The sequence below is a fragment of the Siphateles boraxobius genome, unplaced genomic scaffold (genome assembly GCF_051911475.1).
Source record: "Siphateles boraxobius isolate OS27281-9 unplaced genomic scaffold, OSU_SipBor_1 43, whole genome shotgun sequence".
Classification (NCBI taxonomy): domain Eukaryota; kingdom Metazoa; phylum Chordata; class Actinopteri; order Cypriniformes; family Leuciscidae; genus Siphateles; species Siphateles boraxobius.
In genome coordinates, this window is record NW_027509064.1 from 2,590,240 (window position 1) to 2,612,608 (window position 22,369).

At 36.5% G+C, this 22,369-nt stretch overlaps 1 protein-coding gene across 3 annotated transcripts; it reads right to left on the reverse strand.

Moving 5' to 3' along the window:
* Positions 1 to 3,645: 3,645 nt before the first annotated feature.
* Positions 3,646 to 21,058, reverse strand: lin28ab (lin-28 homolog Ab). Of its 3 annotated transcripts, XM_077200088.1 has the most exons (5): positions 20,566 to 20,656; positions 19,234 to 19,265; positions 17,925 to 18,100; positions 10,588 to 10,766; positions 3,646 to 6,799 (listed from the first exon to the last, which is right to left on the reverse strand). In XM_077200088.1, exons 2-5 carry the CDS (start codon positions 19,241 to 19,243, stop codon positions 6,580 to 6,582), a joined length of 585 nt encoding a protein of 194 aa, XP_077056203.1. In that variant the 5' UTR covers positions 19,244 to 19,265; positions 20,566 to 20,656; the 3' UTR covers positions 3,646 to 6,579. The 3 variants fall into 3 exon arrangements, with proteins under 3 accessions (XP_077056203.1, XP_077056204.1, XP_077056202.1); XM_077200089.1 differs by lacking the exon at positions 19,234 to 19,265 and having other exon boundaries at positions 20,566 to 21,058; XM_077200087.1 differs by lacking the exon at positions 20,566 to 20,656 and having other exon boundaries at positions 19,234 to 19,357.
* Positions 21,059 to 22,369: the final 1,311 nt, after the last annotated feature.

A 22,369-nucleotide genomic window follows, 5' to 3' on the forward strand; every position in this document is an offset into this window, starting at 1 on the left:
GCCTGGCCCTTTAAATGCAAATGAGCTGCCTCAGAGGGCGGAGTTTCAAGAGCGTAGACACACTAAAATGACAGAAACTGTTCTGCCTTTAATGTTAAAACAGAGTCAGACAAAGATGGAGAGACTCAAGAAGAAGTGACAACATGTAGAATGCAACAGGACGTCTCTGAATGGTTAGTTGATGAATTTATGTTGCTGATGTGGAGTTAACTATCTTCAATTAGCATATTCTGTCATGATAATCTATAAATCGCTCTTATAGCGATGTTCGCCGGAGTCAAATGTGACGTCACGATATGGGTGTGGGCGCGAACTGGTTGGCAGAAAGAACCAAAACATGTCGCAGCAGTCTACCTGTGTTTTGTCAGCATTTGCTAATTCTTTGTCCAAAGAAGCTAAAAGGAGTTATAAGGTTAAGCTTTTATATAACCAGGGTTCATGTTCTCTGCCTGATCCTATCACCTGAGTGGGAACTGGAGCAAAAGCCCGTCCACATGGCCAGATTTGACATTCGGCGACATCTACCTGCATCTCATCGACACGCCATCTATGTTTACCAGAGAGTCGATGAAGGCGTACAAATCTTTAGATGCCTATAAGTCATAATTACGAATATTACTTGTTTTAACTAAGGATAACTGGTAAATGTGTTACAACTAGAGTAAAATAGAGGTGTCATTTATCAAATGTAGGTAGCAGACGCGATCGTGGTCCGCTGGCTCCCATTGTTTTCCGCTGGGTTCTAGACGCCTAATTGCAGAAATCCACAGCTTTCTTCTTGATTCAGGCTGTTTAGATACGCGGTAGTAGCTCTTGGGGTTACTCTTATCGAACCTGTTAACATAGCCGATCACACAGCACGATACAACTATTTTTCTTCTGTGTTTGCGCTGCGCAGCAAGCGGCCATTACTTTTCTTCTGCCAACTAGAGCGCATGTAATCGCGTCGTGACGTCATGGGCGAAGATCGCTATAAGAACTGTTGTAAGATGCACACAGAGTGACTTTTTATTGCATGTGAAAAGAAGGATGCTAAAGTTTGAGCTGACTCACAAATGTACTCTTATACAACTTTTCCTCTTCTCAACATGGACTGCGTGTTCCCGGGGGCGGGGTTTATGTACATTTTAAGGTTGCTGATGTCACTAACCCGGGAGGAATGTTGTGTAGTCCCTACCAGCCGTTTGTTGTAGCCCTTTGCTTTGAACTTTGAGCATTGTAACTTTGCAGATGTTGTTTATGCTCAAACAGCAACATTTCACACTAGCTAAAAAGTGAAATCGTGTTTTACCACCCCTTCAAATGGGTTTGGGAGGTGAAAGAGTCTCTATGTGATGGGGTTTATCTGACTTCTGTGATGTGAGACAGCTAGCAGACGGTCGGTTTATCCAGTTTGTCTGCTTCCTGACCTGAACCCCAGATAGTAAAGCTTAAACTCTAAGACTATGTTCCATATGACTAAGAGCGGCACCACCCCAAAAGGGATGAACCTCTTTTCAACTAGTCTGGGGCCTCATTTATAACCATTGCGTACGCACAAAACAGGCCCTGAAAGAGGTGTACGCCACTTACGACGCACAAGTTGTGATTTATAAAAACAAACTTGACGGGAAAATTTGCGCACCTGCACGCAAACTCTGACCCATGCGCACGAACATTTTGGAGATGGAGCAGTTTGGCGACACCGATGGTGAGCTGGAGTTAAATGTCTTTTTGGTCACTTTTAGACAGTAAATCTAAAGAAAATAATACATATACAGAAAGATAATACAAATATAATTTCACTAACCAAGCCTATCATATGAAGCAAACATCATCCCTTCTTAAATGTTCGCGCCAGCGAGCGCGTTGGGCCGTTTAGTGAAACTGACGCATATCTAAAACCGTAAATCTTCATTTTAAGTCCTAATCATAAATACAGTTCATGTTCACAATAACAGTTTAAGTAAATAAAACAATGATTTAAACTTTGTTTTACTTCTGTTGTAAAGATTTAGATTAAATATGTATGTAGTTAAACACTTAAATTAGCCTATACATTAAATCATTACTGAGAAGTTACAACATTTTTTTATATTCAATTAATAGAAATATATGTTGTGGATGCACTGCTTTCGAACACTTTTCCTCTCTCATGCTGTGTTTTAATGTTTTAACTAAAGAGATAATTGCTTATCATGATAATAGCAGATTGTCTGAGAAAATGGTTTCGTGCAAATAATGCACAACAAGGTTTATCAGTTTCCATTAAAAACATAAATCAATTAAAAATACTCTTTGGCCAGTGGAAAAGATTAAGAAAAACTTTCTCCGAAATGTTTTTTATACTATTTGATTGATTTATTCAAAAACAAGGCAAGGATAGGCTACTAATTTTTATTAATGTAACTAATGTGACAGCACACCCACATTTCATATTTTCCTAATGTCTTGTACCGTTAAACATGTTATCACGTGGATGAATAATCATATGCAAATAATATGCAGATGAGGATATGCATAGTAAAACTAGGCGTTGTAAGCTCCATATATGGTTGTTTCAGGGAGGAGACACATGTGCGCACAATCTTCCGCTAACTGGGATTTATAAAGTGAATTCTGTGCAGGTTCTGGCATACGCACGGTTTTATCATAAAAGTCTGAAAATTTTTTTGAGTATGCGATTTTTGTCCTTCTGGCGCACGTACACTTTTAGTAAGGATCCTACGCACCGTTTTATAAATGAGGCCCAAGGTCTGCCCCAAAAACTTTTCCAATATTATTCTGCAGACACCACTTCAGCCAGCCATTGAGTGAGGACAGTCTACTAAGTATCTCATCACTCCGGCGAACAGGAAGAGGGCCAGAGCAAATTATAGTGTCTAACATTGTACTTGTGAGTTCACACACCTCTTTAATGTTTAGTGATCTCTGACTGTCAAAGTCAGACATCCTTTGTGCCAACATGAATAATAATCTTGGAGAATTTATGATAAGGAAAGGCAGGAACTGAGGCATGGTAGCGGGAGAGACCAGTGTGGTGATGAACGTGGGAGAACCCAGGAGCAGGAGGAGCCTGGAGGGGACCCAGACCACAGCCAGGACGATGGCCCACAGCAGAGTCGAGGGAGGGGGAAGCCATGATGGAGACTTGGCTGACAACACCAGGGGAACGACTAATGGAGATGAAGCTGATGGAGGTGGAGAACCAGTTGGAGCTGAAGAGCCAATGAGCCCACGCAACATTGATGGCTCTGGAGACTGAGGTGGAGCCAGGGTGACTGAGGACCAAGGCGGAGCCCTCGAAACTGGGAGAGTGACTTTGATCATAGCTGATTGGTCCAATGTCAGTTTTTCTATAATTTTTCCCAAAAAAATTACAGCCACAGTTCTAATATAATTTGAGTTGAAATTTGATGTGAGAATGAAAAATCAAAATAACACCATTTGTTAACAATATTTTTATTGTGCCTTTTTTTTCACTGAAGAAAATAAAGTTTATAGCAGGAATATAACAGATATTGAAAATAAAGAAAATAAAAACGAGGCGGCAAGTTTCTGATACTTGCTACAAGCCAACAAAACTCATTTAAAAGAATCCCCTCCCTCTTAACCTCACACACCCAACACCATCACACCGCTTGTGAAAGTAACAAAATACCAGCATAATCATAAAAAGATATTTATTCACTAGAAAGCAGTTGTCAACACTGAAAACACATTTTTTGGGCACAACATTCTTTGCATGCTTTGTCACGATAAACAGAAAATGAAATAGTTCTCTCTGAAACCAATTAACATGGATCAATGCAGAGGACACTCCATAAACCAAGCTCCACGCTATTTGTTTGCCATATTCAATGTGGCTACATTCTTTGGTCACTGGAATATAAACATATTTGCCTTCATCAAACGCACATGAAACACAGTCTTAACCACAGTCTACCACCTGCAACGAGAACGCAAGAAGACCAAAGGAAATACTAACTCGACATGAGCAGGGTTTCGTATCTGTGCAGCATTTGGAACCCTGAGCATCAGTAAGCATCAGCAATAATTATAATCATGATAACACAAAAAATCAAGGTCACCAACATTGATTATCCTCTTCATTAAAAACAAACAAGAAATAATTAACACATATTCCTGAGTTGACAATCTCAGAGTACATTACAGTAAAAAAAAGATTTTAAAAAAAGACAACTTGAGCAATATTACAGTTGCAATTCTCTTGTGAGTTGGTCTAAATGTAAACCAAAAATTCAAACACTTTTGATCGAAACTCACACCGCCAAAATTAAATACATTAAACCTAGAAAAATAAAACAAAAAAGCACACACACATCACATACACACTTAAACGGACAATGTACCGGTAACAATGTCCATTTAATTCATTTCAACACACCCTGAGGTAGATTTGTATAGATTCAAAACAAGTTACGTATCTTGTTCTCACTTTAAATAAAGATTAAAAAACAAAATAAAAATATTGAAATAATAATGTAATATACAATAATGGCATGAACTAAGATTCATCGGAAAGAAACCTTCACATCCCTTAAACTGAAAAGTTTTGAACAGGTTGTTCTAGGCAAGACCCATCCACCCAATCCTATTAAACTACTCTAATACCTACTTCCATGCAATAAAATACAGAAACCGAAAGTGATGTGCTGATAGTTTTGAGGTTACTAACAAACCAATGTAACATTAAACCATGAGTTCAATGCATGCAGTGATTATTTTAAATGACCATTCCCATTGCGTCTTGTTTAAAATAGAAGATTTTCCCTAAGTCAGTTTATTTGAGTTGGAACCAAACTGGTTTGTGCTTTGCTGCAAGCATTATTAATTAATGGTACAAGTGTTTAGTTTTGTTTTTTTCCACTGAGTTTCTGAAAGTTTGAAGACTACGTCAAATATACAAAAAGGCTAAAAGAATACACAATTCATTATGCTTTAATTTGGCAAAGACTATGCTTTCCTCAAACAGCGAAGCTTGACAACTCAGTTGCTCCCTGTCAAAAAGAGAACAAACAAACTTTTTTTTAAAGAAAGGCCATAAATAAAATGAGTGCATCACACAATTATGCTCAGCCTATTTTAAACACTGTGAATCCTGGTCCCCAGCTGTCAATCAACACATTACTTACAGTTAACACTGTTAATTACAGTTAAAAACATCATTAGACTATGAAATAATTAGCAAAAGAATTTAGCTCTTGTTGTGACTGAGAGCAAACTGAGTCCATTACAACATCCCATAGTTTGAGGTCAGTTTGTTGCTACAAATAAATAACAATGGTTTGGAAAAAAAAATACAATTATTATATACAATAAAGTGAGATCAAAGAAGTCAGGATCTCTTGGAATAAGCTTTGACAAACCTGGCACATCATTTGAGTATCATTTAACGCTTAGAAAGAAAAAAGATTATCGGTTTAAAAAATGGCTCTAGTTTTCAAGTACCATTTGGGAATATGGTCGATTTCTTCAGGACATTTTCTAGAATTTCCCAGATTTTTTAAATGAGAGCAAGCCTTGCGTTACAATTACATAGCATTAAACAATCTAAGAAAGTCACTGTGTCTTTCACATAGTAACTAACTAGTGACAGTGCAGTCAAAATAATTCCACTGATGGTGATACAGAGAGACGGATATATGATCTGCACAAACGCAAGCTTTTAACATTCATTTGGCCTGTGGATTAGAACAATCACAAAGAGTGTCAGAACACGTCAGCAAAAAAAAAAGGAAATTCAGTGATTTCTCAAAATAGTGGTGGATGACAATGGTAATTTTGTCATCAGACAGCAAGTGATCATTTGTACTTAAGCACAAAGACAGATATGCATAATATCCAGGCTTATTGCAATTTGTCAACATGATGTGTTTTGATTGTTTCAAATCTAAGACACTTTGCTAGCTAAGGCAGAAAATTAAAATCTTTCTCTCGAACACTTTCTTCTTACTTTTAGGGTAGATCTCACAAAACCTGTCAAGTACATTAGTTCTGTACTAAATACAACATTTTACCCAATAATCAAAAAAATGGGATTATCATTTAACCTAATTATAAGATTTGTTGTTGTTGTTGCAATGTGACAACCAACTTGCATTCCTTAAAATTATGAAAATAATAAAATACAATTGGAGCATATAAATATGGATTAACTCTAGATAATATTTAGAAAAGGACAAGGAAACATGATTTATAAAAAGATCTTAATGGTCCTAAAATTCCAAATAAGTGTCTGACTTGGACATGTTTTTGTGAGATTTGCCCTCTGAATACACGCATATCATCATCCATCTAAAATATCTGGAATTCATCCCAAATCAATTCTTTGAATAGACAGAAGGACCCGCAAAGCTGAACTACAGATATTTTTACGAACATGATGGCTAACATATAAAGATGGATAGGATAGTAATCATATTTCTTAGTATAACTTTCTATATTAATTTAATCTTGTTTTTAATTACCTGACTGACATTCATTTCTGCTGTTTGAAAAAGAAAAACCTGAGTTAGTTCCAAAAGCAGCTTGACAATTTTTGATTGGTGCTTGTGTTCCCTGACAAACTTCCCCCAACTAATCAGAGCTCTCGGGAGGTAAGGGGGTGTGGCTCACGTCATCATCTTCTCCTGTAGAGGTTGTTGATTTTCCCTGAGATCCTGGTGACAACTGTTGTGCTTTGATTGGACAGTTGGCCACCATGTGGGAGATGCTTTGGCAAAAATGGCACTTTTTAGGCTGAGGTGGTAGTTGGCATTCTTTGGCATGATGATTTGGCCCTCCACAGTTGAAGCATCTGTAAATGGTGTGGATAAACAAAGGTGTCATTTGCATGAGAGTCCACTAGATGGCGGTCACATGTTTGAAATCAACGGCCACTGAGAAAGAATTATCATTCTAGGGTAGGAATTATTATGAGAGAGCCAATTAGTACACTGAAAAAAATTTGGAGTAGGATTTACTTGAAAAAAGCTAGGCAACTTTTTCCACTCAGAAAATGCTAGTAAATTTACAAAGATTTGCCAAGTAAAAACCTAAACATATTTATCAGTAGCTTTAATTAGAAATCTTAAAGTTAAAATTTACTTAGAATATGGAATTAAGTAAACTTTACTTAACCTAGTTAAGTGAAAGTAACAAAGAAAATTTTCTAGTAATTTTAACTTGGCTAGTAAAAGGTTGATTAATATCAATTTAGTTGAAATTTCCTTTGCATTAAATTTCACTCAAACAATTTTATTGAATTATACCAGTCATTTATAGTATGTGTTTTACTTAGAGTATTTAAGTTATTTATACTTCATCATGTCAGATGGAATGCAAAGAGCTCAATACTTGGTAGACAATACACAATGACGGTAACATTTGATGGATCGTTTTTGTGTTTGAATGTGTCATTTTGAACAGAATGGCAAGTTACTAATCCTGACAAAAGCAAAAGCAATGATAAAACAGTGTAAATACAGCTGAAAACCAGTGAAAAATGAACCTCATTAATTATGCAAGGTCCAGTGCATGATGGGAACCCCAGTATCAGAAAAGTTGAGTAATATTTACTTAATTTTATTGAGTTGATATTTACGCTTTCATTTCTACTCGCTTGAATTAAGTACTGATGTGGAATTTACTTAGTTTTTTTTTTAAATTCTTGCCTGAACTAACTTTTTCTTGTAAATTACATTGTTTTTTTTTCAGTAGTATAAAAGTAAATTAAAAAAAATTGAGTTTAGTATGTTAACTTATTCACAACTTATTTACTATTCACATAAATAAATAAAAATTAATTCAATTGATTTAAGTTTAGTATGATGACTTATTCACAACTCATTTACTCAACAGATAAAGAAATAAACGTATTTGAGTGAAGTATGATACCTTTTTCACAATTTACTTAAAATATTAACAAATAAACAATCAAATAAAAGTACATGATTGGTGCTATATTCCAAGTCTTCTGAAGCTGTACAGAATAGAGCTGTATTAGTGGAGTTTACAACATCTTCTTATCATATTTTACATATCATATTTTAAATATAATGAATAAATAATTATTTGTTCACATGATTTGTGCTACATTCAAAGTCTTCTAAAGCAGAGTGGAGTTAAGCACAATACTTCAGTGTCACCTAAAAATATAACCTTTTCCATTTTTAGGTATGCTATTCATTTAAATGAAAACTTCCTGTGCATTTAAGCCCATCAGTCTCCCTGCAGCAGAACCGATGGGGGGGGGGGGGGGGGGGGGGTATTGATCGGCCAGAGGAAGGTGGTGTGCTTTGGAGGAGGTTGGGCATCTCTTTGGCTCTTTGTTTCAATATGCAGCATGACCTTTGCACTTTGATCCCTGCTCTCTCCTGCCCACCCCCACCCGGTTCACATACATCACACCTCAGGGTTGCTATGGCAGCATTCACCTCTGACCTTTCTCAGGCACCTACATCTGTTATTAATTAAAAGGGCAGGATCTGATCCTCCATCAGGAGCAGAAGATGGAGTATCAATAAGAAGCAGGAGAAAGTACATTTTGGAAAATTGTCATGTTAAATGTGTTGTGTTTGCTGATTATGGCAGCTGCTCTCGTAGAAATGACAGGACTGTTACTACTGTGTAACTGAGCTTATGACACCTTCATTCATGCACAATTGCCAAAACTGGAATCGCTTTGATTTGTCCAGATCCACACTCAGCTAACCACTGTGATTAGGTACAGCTGAGGATTGTGGGAGGTGCTTATCAATAACCTGCAGTTGTGCTGTGGGGGGTGGGCGACTGTGTGTGCCTAAATTCTGAGCTATGAGATTTTAAACAACCTATTGATTCAGCAGGTCAAGTCACCAATGCACAGGTAGTGGGAAGGAAATGCTCTTCAAGATACTGCGTCAGAGCAATTCAAAAGCAACATCCTGAACATTTATATATATTTATATATATATATATATATATATATATATAGTAATAAAAAAAAATATATATATATATATATATATATATATTGACGGCCTGACGGCCCACCACTGATATATATATATATCAGTGGTGGGCCGTCAGGGCCAGCAAGGCCTTCTCTGCTGGCCTAAACACTATCAGAATCACCGACTTGCACTTTAATATATTTTTTCCATGAATGAGTAATAAATTATTCCTTATAGTCCATTCTCTTAATCTCACAGCTTTTCTCTTGGTTGTGCTGCTTCCAGTATTGTATATTTATTTTAGCGCTTTTATCCAATTATATTTCAGCCATCGTGTGTTGCCAGGGTAAAATAAATCTCCCTTGAGGCCTTCAGAATCGACAGTGCGGGCGCCTGTAGCTTAAAATGAATGGAAATGAAACCGTTGCTTTAACCAATCAGGTAATCAGTCAGATTGAATCAGCCAATCAGATTTCGATTTGACTGCACCGGGGCCATCTAGCAGGCGTACAATGACGTTCGCCATTTTCACGTCTTTTGATTGGATGGTCAAAGCGCGTACTATTAGGCTGAGCTAGCTAACCGCATCTGTATCAAACTGCATAAACTAAAATACATTCCTGTAGATTTAATAGTTTTTCAACCCACAAATTAATGTTTCTTTCCCTCCACGACCTCCAGCAGGTTCAATACTACCGGAAAAAATTCCTTATTCAGCCTGAGCTTAACGCAGAGTCACAGAACTCTATTCAATCTGTCCGGGTAAAAACAGAACTGACTGGAATGTATGCCACGAATGATTTTGAAGGCAAAAGTCCCGCTGATCTTATTGATTTCGTTCAAAACTGAGAGCATTGGTCAGCTGTGTCCACTGCTTCTGTCAAGCAAACACTCTCAGCCCTAAAGCGAATTAAAACTTAAGCCAGAAATACGACGGGACAGACTCGATTTTCAGCATAGCCTCGATGGCGATAGAAAAGGTTGTTGGGACAGAAACTCACAGATAACCTGTAGCTACACCAGATCAATTTAAGTATTTTTGAGTAAAGACATTAGGATGGATTCGTTTCTTCCGTGGTGAATAGGATTTTCTTATTCATTTTTCTTGTAAATTTATGATCTAATGTTTTTTTCAAACATTCAAACTATTGTAACGTCTGACAAGGGACTATTGTAACCCTTGAAGGACAAGACAAGGGAGGCTCCATTTCTGAACTTATAATCGTAACGCAAGAATCACTGTAGCCTACACTAACGCACAAGCCGAACTCACTCGCTCGTTTCTCTCTACCGGCCTTTTCCCAACTCACCGCATTAACCCTATAACTGCCGGAGCAACATAAAAACAGCAATTTCACAACAATTATAGAGTCTGTAACTATTAAAAGTTATTAATTCACTGAAGGCCTAGGCGTGAAATGCATGGCCCGCCACTGATATATGTACACACACACATAGGCTACACATTTTACCCATTGATTTTGTGAAATATTATATTCTATATTTGAGAGTTTAACCTTGGTATTGGCCATGCCCACCGTAGGAGAATGACTGGTAAAAACATAAATGTGAAAAGACTCAATTATCAAATTGATGAATTCTGTATTCATGAACTTCATGAAGCATTCATCACATAGTGAAGATGTTCTATTACAGAACAGACAGCACTTACCGATCTCCTTTTGAACGGCGTTTTTGGGAACCCTTGGGTTTTTTCTCGCTGCCTACGCATTGTGCCCCATCTGGCCCTGTCACCCATAAGGACTCCAGACCCTTAGATGATCTTTTGAAGGTGAACTCCACAGCTTCCCCTTCCTTCAGACTGCGGAAGCCCTCCATATGAAGCTTGCTCTGCAGAGATATAATAGAAACACTCTGCTTTAAATGCTTGGATCAAATGTACATTATGAAACTGCTGATTTATCTTTTTTAAACAAATGCTTAATAAAAAATAAATTAATATTCAATATTTATTATAAATTTTAATACTTTTATTTAAAAAGAGTTGGTAATCATTTGTGTCTATTTATAGACATACATATAATTTAATATTTATTATAAATTTAAATAGTTTTATTTAAAAAGGGTAGGTAATCATTTGTGTCTATTTATATACATACATACATATAATTTATTTATTTACATGAATATAGAGTTGGGTATCATCACCTTTCACAATTTCGATTTTGATTCCAATTCCGATTCTGCTTATTGATTTAGATTCTAATCGATTCTCAGTTTCGATTCCAATATGGTAAAAAAAAAGTCAAATATTTAGATATCAAACTTATTCTGTCTTTTTGCAATTATGTTGCAGCTAAAATACTATGAACAAAATTATCGAACATCCGACACCACCCACACTGCTGAGAGCGGCGTTTAGGAGTATCTCCTTTCACGCTTTCCTCTCAATAACAGAATAAACACACAACAAAGTTGAGAAAATAGCAAGTTTTTTAAAAAAATAAAGTATTAGAAAAGCATCTGATCATAGCAACATGGATATGTTTGCACAAGCTCTGCATTTCGGCATACTAGTAGTAACGTCACATTTATTTATATAGCCCTTTATACAAAATAGTTTAAAATCAAGCAGCTTTACCCTATTAAACATGAAAAACCGTGTCAGAGTCTCATTTCATCAGAAGTACAACTTCATTTTCTACAATAAAGCAGCTCTCCAGAGTGTTAATGTTTTCACTCGCGGATGTATGACATCGGAGGAGTGAACAGGAGAAACAAACCGGAAAAGATTTCTACTTAAAGAAGGCAGAGCCTCTGCGCACACCTACCTATTATGTAAACGGCATGGACCAATGGTTGTACAAAGGTGTTTATCAGCCTTTTATTTTTCCGGAAACTTTGCTTTGGCTAGCTGTATTGAACTCCCAAAACGAACTCTAAACGAAGTTAAGTTTGGCTTGATTTTGTATGAAATGACGTTACAGCAGTTTGTTCTTCGATTTCACTTGAAATATAGTGGGGCCTTTATTAGGCTGCTGTCCCTTTATGACCTAATGCACGGATCCATTTTTTGTAAATGTTTACATTCACTTAAGACATAACCAACTGTGTTTACGAGGACATTTCGACATAATTTTGTGTGTTTGTCCGTTCAAGCACAAGAAGACTTGAAAGAGAACTCAATTCCGTTTTGTGCACTAGGCCTATATGAGTGGCGGCTGTCCCAGCACAGAAAACAGCGTGCGAGTGCCGATTTGAGTTCTCTTTTGCATCTTCTTGCACTTGAATGGTTCAAACCCACATTAAAATAAAGCAAACATGAATCGATAAGCGGAATCAATTTAGATTTTTTAACAAATATCTGATTCTGACATTAAGTATCCGATTCCAGAATTGGAATCAATTTTCTAATTCCAAGCCTATATACAAATTTTTATGATTACCAGCCCCTCCTCTTGCCAAATTATAATTTAATAGAAATTTGATATAAAAAAAATATATATGCACAAATATTCATGCAAATATGCAGTTCTTAAAGATCGTTTTTATGCCATGTAAGAAATTATATGTAATACATTATTATGAACTCTCGGGTCTCAATTGCTCGATTGCTTGTATCTTTGAAAAATGTAAACTATCACCCAGATCTATTCTGCTAAATGTAGTATATTACTTTGTTGTTGCAAGTTGCATTTGAGTGCCATCCAGTTCTGGGCAATGAAAAAAAAAACAAATTTGTTTGATTCTTTTTTATTTATCATTTTAATTTTGTATTAAAAGGCTTTTTTAACTTTTGGAAGTATAGTCAAATAAAAAGTTGAAAATTAAACACGATAATTACTTCTGAATTTTTCACACTGTAGGTGGAAGATCAAGTTTTCTTATTTGCATACTGCACATTTTAGCAAAATTCCCACTTTCAGCATGCCATCACAACAAAATAAGTTGAACTAAGCCACATTGAATACTCAATTCACTTCAGCATTAACATTTCTCGCAGAGCAGTGCAATTCAGTAAGAACCAGTAAAAACACCATCTTCCCTACCCCCAACAATGTTGCTACTTGCAACATCCCCTTTCACTCTGGCATCGACACAACAACCTCTTCATATAACACTCAGTTCAAAATGACTTCTCCATCTGGTCTCACCACCAATTAACTATGAAGATCTGTGTCCATCAATGGCTGCATCCAAAACTAAAGACTCAAACCACCAGCATACATGCAGAATATTATAAGATATCATAGCTAGTGAAAGATACATCTCTGCTTTCAAAATTCAACCAGCCAGTACCATCTTAGGAGATTGGATGTTACTCAAACATCACATTTGTATCTTTATTGTTTCTCTAAAAAAGCAATGAATGTGCAGCTATTGAAAAGACTGGGATGAGCAGATGAGCTTTCCCAAAATAACGCCATCTGGTTAAATCTCACCCTGGCCATCAAGCTCTGGGTTTGCTATGGGAAAAGGTGGGGGAAGCTCACATTCCTGAGATACTTGCTCTACAGTTGCATGGAAATGGGGCTTTAGAAAGGATCTACCTTTAACAACCTCAACCTTCTTACTTGTACTCTTAACAAACAACACCTTGGAGACCAAATATCGGACAAGTTGGTGTATGTGTGAGATCATGGTATTAAGTTGACAACAGCCATTGTGTTTAGAAAATAATTGGTCACACTTTATATTAGGTGTCTTTAACTACTATGTACTTACATAAAAAAAGTATATTTTGTCCATGGTGTATTGCAAAACACTTGCTGCTATTGAGGTGGGACACGGGTAAGGTTAGGGACAGGTTTGGTGTTATAGGTAGGTTTAGGGGTGGGTAAAGAGGTAGGGGAAAGGGTCAACAGTGTAATTAGATGTAAATACAGAAATGAATTACAGATGTAATTAAATGCAGGTTTTTTTAAATAAATAAATACATTTAATAAATAGAAGTACAATGTAAAAGTACACACTAAGTGCATTGTATCAGATAATTCATTTAAATGTTAGTTCATAGAAGTTAAATATACCTAATATAAAGTGGGACTGAAGTATTTACCTAAGTTGGTAGTGTTGGTTCTGTACCTTAAAATATGTCCTTATATTAAAATTGCTTATCTTCTCGTGAGGACATGCTTTAGAAGAATGTTTTTAGTGTTTTACCCATTAAACTCTTAATGGTCTGTAATAAATTCCACACATTCTCTCTAAGAGCAAAACACCAGGCTGCTGCTCTTGTTTATTTTGCAAACTTTTTATTACATTAGTAGTTGTATGTATTGGGGCAGTTCGGAAATTAAATGTCCGGTGAGTGGTGCAAAAAGGTTAATGTTCAATCGCATTTCTAAATAACTCACCACTTACACTAAACCCAGCCAAAAACTAAAAAGGCATTTGCTAATGTAACCATGCCGTTTTAGCTTGATTCTACAAGTCTTTGAGCTCTTTTATCAAGTTGCAAGACTTGTGTCTCAATGCTGAGCTACCGAGCAAGTTTACCATGTCAGAAAAGCCATACATTGGAGATTGGACAAATCATACACCAAAAGCATTTTGAGATCACAACATAGTATTGTACAAGGAACCAAGCGAAAATGAGTCTTCATTAATTGATAATCAGCCCCTGTAATCATAATTTGTGTGAAAAGGAAAAAAAAATGTTGTTTTTTTTACTGCGACTAGTGTTCATTTTAGCTGGAAACTGCAATGAATTGTTTGTAGATGTGTGTTTTTGGAGTTTTGCAGGAAATTAAGAGGTAGAGGCCCATTTTTCCAGTGAGCTTCTGTTGGGAGGGAAAAAGATGGGCTGTTTAACTTCTTTAAACTTTAGTTTGTTAAAAGGCTGACCATTTCAATGTAGCAATTCCCAATACTGCTAGCTACACCAGGTGAGACATCTATAGTGGTCCACACTTTGGCTCTCACATGACGTCAGTCTTTACTCTGACACCCATCTCACACAGGAGCGGGTCGCTGGAGAAGGAATCAGGCCCCAACCCCCGCCAGAGCTTCCTGAAACCATCCGCGGCTCTATCCTTTGACCTTCTCTACCACTCACCCTCCTCTTTTACTACAGAGGGTTTTTTTTTATCAATGAATTTAGCTAACAAACCCCTCCCCCAAAATAGTCTCTCCCTGCCCCCCTTTTTCCAATCTCTTGGTCTCCATTCCCAACATTCTCTTTCAGCATGTCTTTCAACTATTTTTCACAATTAATTATGAAATCTCTCTCCACTGACCCCTCTTTTTGGTCATCCTCGCACACAAACACCATTCATTCAGTGATTCAAAGATTTAAGGAAGGCAGGATTTCCTTTCTGAAGGTTTGACAATAACAGCCATTGTCTTTTTTTAACCTGGTAGGTCCCATGGCAGTCACCCTACTCTGAGCATTATCAATACATCCACAGAAAGAGACTCAGGTTGGTTTGAGAGCTGCCTGCATCCAGATTATTAAAACCTAACCACCCAAAAATGTGGAAATCTTTCTCCAAGCAAACAAGGTCAAATTCAGACTGCATTTGTTCTGAAGTGTTGGGCGCAGTTAACCTACATTTCAATATTGAATAGGTCTTAAAGGGACAGTTGACCCCAAAATGAAAATTCTATCATTTTACTAATCCTCATGTTGTTCCAATCATATATGACTTTTTTCTTCCATAGAAAACAGATTGGATCCACCTGACTTTCACTGTATAAACAAAAACATTTAAAATACTGTTAAAAGTATAATTGTTTTCTGTGTTCTGAAGAAGAAGAAAGGAATGTACTGAATGACATGAGGACAATTATGACAGAATTTTTATTTTGGGAGAAATATTGCTTTAAGGAGTTGTGCTATGCATTCATTGAGTTATCAGCCGATTCATGGGTGGCTATATGACTTTTTTTTTTTTTTTTTTTTACAAGTGACAACTATAGCCCATTTGGCTGGTTTATGAAGACTTACCCAAAACCTTGATGTGAGGTTTACATAAACACAAAAAAGGGAAACCAGATTATCTGATTTAATCATTTATGATTTAAAATATTGATTTGCTTCCAATTCATGTAATTCTCTAAAATGTGCAGTTTGCTAGATAACATTAGGTAAGTCAAATGTGAACCAATCAAATACTCAAATAATTTTTTGATGTTGAGAACTGAAACTGTAGCATGTTTTACATGTACAAATTATGTGCATGTTAATTGACTCATGTAGAACCGATGTACATGATAAAATCATGTAAATCCAACACACGTATTTTTTCAGTATATGATGTGAAAAACAGCCTTGAATGTTCCCTGCATTCAAATCACTTAATTAAATCAACATAACTGTCTTAATGCATTTATACATTCAGGGCATTTTTTTAAAAGGCATAATTCACCCAAAATGTATTTATTCACACTCATTATGTTCAAAATGTGTATGATTTTCTTTGATAATTTTAGAAATGTCTGCGGACAATGAAAGTTAATGGTTTGGAAGTTTGGAATGACATGAGGGTGAGTAAATTATGACAATATTATCAGGTTTTATTTGAAGTTTGTTTATTCCCATCTCAGTTTTACGTCATAATGTGCAGTCAATCAACTTACAGGTGATGTATGCTAAGCCCTAACACCCTCTGTTTAGCCTCCCAGACACCCAGTCTGGAGGTAACCGAAGACTTCTTAGAGACAGAGAGATCACTTAACACTATGTGTAGGGCTGCTTGCCCGTAAGATGCTCTAATCTCTGGGTAATTTTACACAATGACCTCAAGTCATGAGGCAGCAGCTCATTTGGCTCGGGGCGATAGGTGATCCACTGTTTGCCGACTTGCTGGTTGTTCTGTGGCAATAGCTTGTTAAATTATTGCTGAGTGAGAAGGTAAGTGTTCAGGACTGGAGACAGTAAACTCAACATGATTTTTAAAATATAGCACTTTGTGTGAATCACTGTAGCAATATGAGTGATTTTAAATTTAAGATATTCACTGTGGTTTCATATCTAGGCTGTTTGTCTTTATTTAAAAGATTGTATGAAGGAAAGTTGGATTAGTGAGTAGACATGGAACAAGGACACATGCAGACCGGACTTGAACCTGTGAGAAAGCTCAGACACGAATGACAAGAAATAGCATATTTTTGGGACAGTTTGAGCTACAGGATTTCACCTAACATTACCAGAACTAAATCACTTTTGTTTTGCAAAATATTTCAGCTGCCAATCCTTGGAAGCAATGTAAAAGCACAGGCCTGCACGTAAAATTGAGTAAAAGGATATAAACATTGTAAATAGAAAGGTTAGTGTCACTGGTAAAGTTTGCACATACTTTATATTACATTGCACTTATATAGCATAGCATATAAATATAGCATTGATTAGTTTCAATGGCTTAATAATTTAAAATGCAATTTAAAAAAAATTCCAATCAGATAGTGCTTTCTGACTCTTCCGATTCTCATAAAACGCACTTAACAACATACAGTATCACAGTCTAAACCTCCAAATGCCACCAGAAATGTGAACATTTCCCAAATAAATTAAATCACTCAAAATAAAAACGACAACATCTTTATGTTAAAAAATAAAGGTCACAATTAGAGCCAAAACAAGAACTTTAAAGTCCTATGTCAAATAAAATATGCCTTTTAAACTAAGAACTTATTGTCCACTACACACAAAACATCACGCAGAGACCATGCACGACTTAACAAATCACCACACAGCCAACTGAAGAACCCTTTAAAGCGAAAAAAGGTTGCTGATAAAAAGAGGTTTCTTTGCTGAACGAACGAAGAACCTTTATTTTTAAGAATGCAGGTTTTGATAAGCCTATCGAATATTTAGGCGTTAATGTTCGTGCATCAACACCAGACACTAAATTAAAGCTTTATAAATGGTGCAAGATAATTATAAATGTACTATTACTGAACATATTTAGTTTAGGCGATTATAGTAACCAGAGTTTTTGTCGTATAAACCATGAGAAAATAAAGCTATTAGATGATAAGGGATAGAGGAAGGCCTTAGGCTATCAGGTCCGGTCCATAAAAACGGCAGGATTGATTTGCTCTCACCTGATGGACGAACACATCCACGGGTGGGTCCAGACAGATGTCCTCACGATGGGTCATGGACAGGAAGCCGAAACCCATCCGCACGTTAAACCATTTGCAGACCCCAGCGCCACGGAACGAGCCCGAGTCTTCCTCGGAGCTCGCGGCTTCCTCCTCCTCTGTCTTTGCACAGCCCCCTTCATAAAAGCGCAAAAACAAGAATATCAAAAAACTTTACAAACACAAATATCTATCTATCGAAAGTGGACAAAAATAAATCAACTAAATAAATCAGTAGGCTAAGCTCTAACTTTGTTGTTTCGACATAGTGAATTCATGACGCTTGGTGTGAAAATGCCAGAAGAGTCAATAGGCTGCGTGCGAAACGCGAGTGAATGAAATGTGTCTCGAAATGGATTTCTCCTTGCGAATACATTTACTTTCTCTTTGTTCAGTAGGCTACTCATTTTACACTATATAGACCAAAACAACGTTTTAACGCAAATAAATATGTCATTAGGCTACTTTGTAATAAGAGTAGAGTATCAATAGCCTACTTCAACAGGTAAATTCAACATTATTTTTTACGGATTTTGTTAATAGCATTGAAAGTGAAAACGCAATAATTCATTTAATTTCCCTCAAGAAATATATACATTTATGTTTTAAATTACAAGCATCACTAAATCTGGGAAATGCAAATTCCAAAATAGGGAATATTGTAGTCAGGCCACGAGAAACCTGAATAGGCCTAGGTATATTTTTTCCATGTGTCACCAGTGATTTATATGAACTCGTCACATAGACCCATTGTAAAAGATTATCAAACGACAATAATTTTTAAATCAGAAATCCATATTTTATCCCTTTAAATTATAGGCTACACAAGACTAAAATAGCTGAAGGTTGATTCGTCAATGCGCTTTCTCGTGCACTCTCAGTAATCAATCATAAGCACAAATATGTACCCGCTCACCTGTGTAATATTGCTCATAAACCGAGCCCATTTCACCCATCTCGCCCATCAATCTCCAAATAAATCCCGTGTAGCAACTGAAAAAGCTTCAGACTTTCGTCCACATATCAAAACTCCAGCTAAAACAAACTCAAACAAAATAATACTTTACCGATGACAGAAGAAACGAACAAACAAAAGATTTGGGGTATACATTTTAGCGGTAACGACGCGAAAATGTCAGGGCTTCTGGGAAGAGCCCTTTGTAAAGATCCCCAAATCTGAAAGACAATGCAGAAGATCCGTCCCACCCCCTCTTCTTTATTCCACTCTCCCTTCACTGACCCCCCACTGGAAGATCACCCACGACCTCACCTTCAGCCATGTCTCCAGGATGTCTTCAACCTCTTCTTGGTTCACACCACGAAAAAAGATCACAAAACAGTGGTCAGTGTTAATTCCTGAGAAAATCATATAGGACACGGGTCACTGTAGCATCTCCTCTATTAGGCTATCCTCCCTCAGTTTTAGGTCAAGTCTACGTGATGCTCAACTTGAGCTGATGAATTGCACATTTCTGCAGCGGTGTAGGGTCCAAATTCGCCAATGAGCCAATCACAGATTGAGAACAAGTAAGCTTGGGGAATAGGAAGTGACCTCCCCTCTTAAACCCATGAAATGACCCTCAGCATGCTGACACACACCACATAGTGGATAGACATTGGGACAGCAATAAAAGCCTAACCACTTTCTTCATAAAAAAATATTGATTTGTTACAGAAGGAATTTGTTAATCTATCTCACATCCATCTTAAAAAATATATATGTTTTTCGAAAACATTATATTTTTAATATTGTGTTAGCCTTTATTTAACAGGCCAACATGTTACTTAGGAGAACTACAGACTACACAGTAGACTGTATTTTTTTCAAAGTTTTTAATGTGTGTGTGTGTGTGTGTGTGTGTGTGCGTGTGTGTGTGTGTGTGTGTGTGCGCGCGCGTGTGTGTGTGTGTGTGTGTGTGTGTATTTCGTAATGTTACACAAATAATACTCTTAGTATAAGAAAGTGTATTTCATTTAATAATAAAAAATCAATGCACACAAAATGCATAGGCCTAATTGCCTGGTTCTGTCATGCCACTTGTCACTTTTTTGAATTAAAATGGCAGAAAACATTAAATAAATTCATCAATTAATGTGTCTCTGTAGCTAATGATGTTGACAGACTAAGTTGAAAAATGACAGAAGTTCTGGTTTGAGCTTCATGAAGCGCACATGTTCACAGGGTCTTACTGTTCTCACACCTCAAGCAGAGATAAAAAAGAGAACAATGAGACACTGAGACGTGTAAATGCTATTTAATTGATCACTGACGCCAGCGCGTAATGAATGCGAATTGCGTCAAGTGTTTCACACAGCAATTTACAATTACACGCATGTGCATAATTCCTTCAAGCATAGAGGGAAATGTAAAAGCTTTATTTTTTATCATCACAGCATGACAAAATGGCTAAATTACAAATGTATGCTCCATTATTTTCATACTGGAGATATCAATTGTATGCGTATTGCATACATTATTATTATTATTATTATTATTATTATTATTATTATTATTATTATATACATTATGTCTGTTTCAACAGTATTTTAATTTATTCGTCAGCTATTTTAGAATGCTCTTTGACTATCATAAATTTCTCACCTGTGTGATTCAGATGCGGATTCGCCGGGGCATCTTGATAGATATAAAAATCTTTAAGTTTCTCTCTGTTGTGTAATCTACTAATGTGGATTGGAGTCCAGCTTGCGAAAACCTCAAAGCCTCCCAACTATCCCCCTCCTCCTCCTTCTCGAAGGCATTTTATAGGCTATAGGCCGAGCGTGTGTGAATGAATGAGGAGCAGTGAGTCAGTCAGGGCTCCTGCTGTGGCTCTGCTGATGACTGTATTTGGATTGTCATGCGTCCCGTCAAACACAATTAAGCCGCATCCACTTTCCAATTAAATATTCATGCACGATTCTTGGATGGCGTTCATCTGCTTCCCAGACGCACTCTCAACAAGGGCACAGGTTGCTGACTCATGTCGAAGGAAACAGTGCAGCACCTGTTCGATGAGTTAGTCAGGAAGCTTTACATAATGAAACATTCCGAACAGAACCAGTAGAACTCTCTTCATAATTGTCATATGACTCGGCGGATCACATGACGCACTCATTAAATGTCAACCAAAGGTGCAGCTGGATCTCTGGCTCTGCACGGATTGCTATATGGCCTTCAAGCGAACTACTTACTGCGCATTAATAAAAGCGAAATATGTATGAAAAAAAGAGAAAAGAATGAAGCATGTAGCCTAAACATATAAAACAGTCACATGACATTTTTAAGTCACGTTGTTCATGTTTTTTTTTTTTTGTTTTTTTTTGCTTAATCAATTTGTGTGTATAAACGTTAATGAAAAATACTGAAAACCACGAGGAAACATAAAAGAAGAAGAGACAAACAAATAAACAAACATTGTTCGCACCGGAAATCAAAGCACATTGCATTTTGTGTATCTCGATTGTGTTGGTAAATGTAGTAAGTCCTTACATACAATGAATTCATAAAGGCTATTGTTTTTAAACAGCAAATTGTCTGATTGGGGTGATCGTTACACCTCAATGCAATGAGTTAAACATGACCTCCCAGTGCTTTCCAGTAGCCTATGATGTATGAACTAGAACATCCACAATGTTCATACAAGATGTTTAAAAAAAAATTGGATTTTAAAATACATAGCCATAAATATTTGATGTCTGATGTCTCCAGATATGATATCTGGACACTGAATGAAACAAGAATGAACTTAATAAGTTCTCTCTTCTCATCAACTCTAAATTATAAATGATCTAAGTATATTTAAATGTATTAAATACAAGGCATACAAATACCCATACCATCTTCCTACTAATTTTAGTTTTAGGCTACTGTGAGTAATCATGCTATATGAATATTTGTTTGCATTTTTCTAAAGGTAACATAACAACATCATGATAAAGCAGCTGCATGCATGCTTCCCTTAATAAAGACAAAAATATTACAATGGAGATCTCCTTAGTAACCAATGTCCTTGACTCAATCTCTGAACCAGAGGGGTATCCTAGAGGTGACCCATGTCAAGCAGAGCGGACTAAGGACAATCATCTGACACGTGCTTGGAACATCCCTCTTTATCTCTCCTCAACACACAATGAAGAATGGATTCAGTACATTACATTTCTAGATGTTTATTTACATTACATGTTTTATTTAAAGATCTTCTGCAATGTGTTTGCCAAATTAGAAATTAATAATGATTATAATGTCCTCTATAATAACTTTTTTGGAACATTTGAGAAATTTAATAAGACGATGAAAAAAAAACAATTTATTTGTCTAATGTTGCCACATTTGCAATTATATGCATGGAAAGCTTGGGCCACACTATTGAGAATGAGGGTCATATCCCAATGGGAAAGATGTCAGT

Coding starts and splice junctions, on each gene's coding strand:
- lin28ab (XM_077200088.1), bottom strand. Junction 10,767..17,924: donor TGGATGTGTTCGTCCATCAG/GTGAGAGCAAAT, acceptor ATATCTCTGCAG/AGCAAGCTTCATATGGAGGG. Junction 6,800..10,587: donor CGCCGTTCAAAAGGAGATCG/GTAAGTGCTGTC, acceptor CACCATTTACAG/ATGCTTCAACTGTGGAGGGC.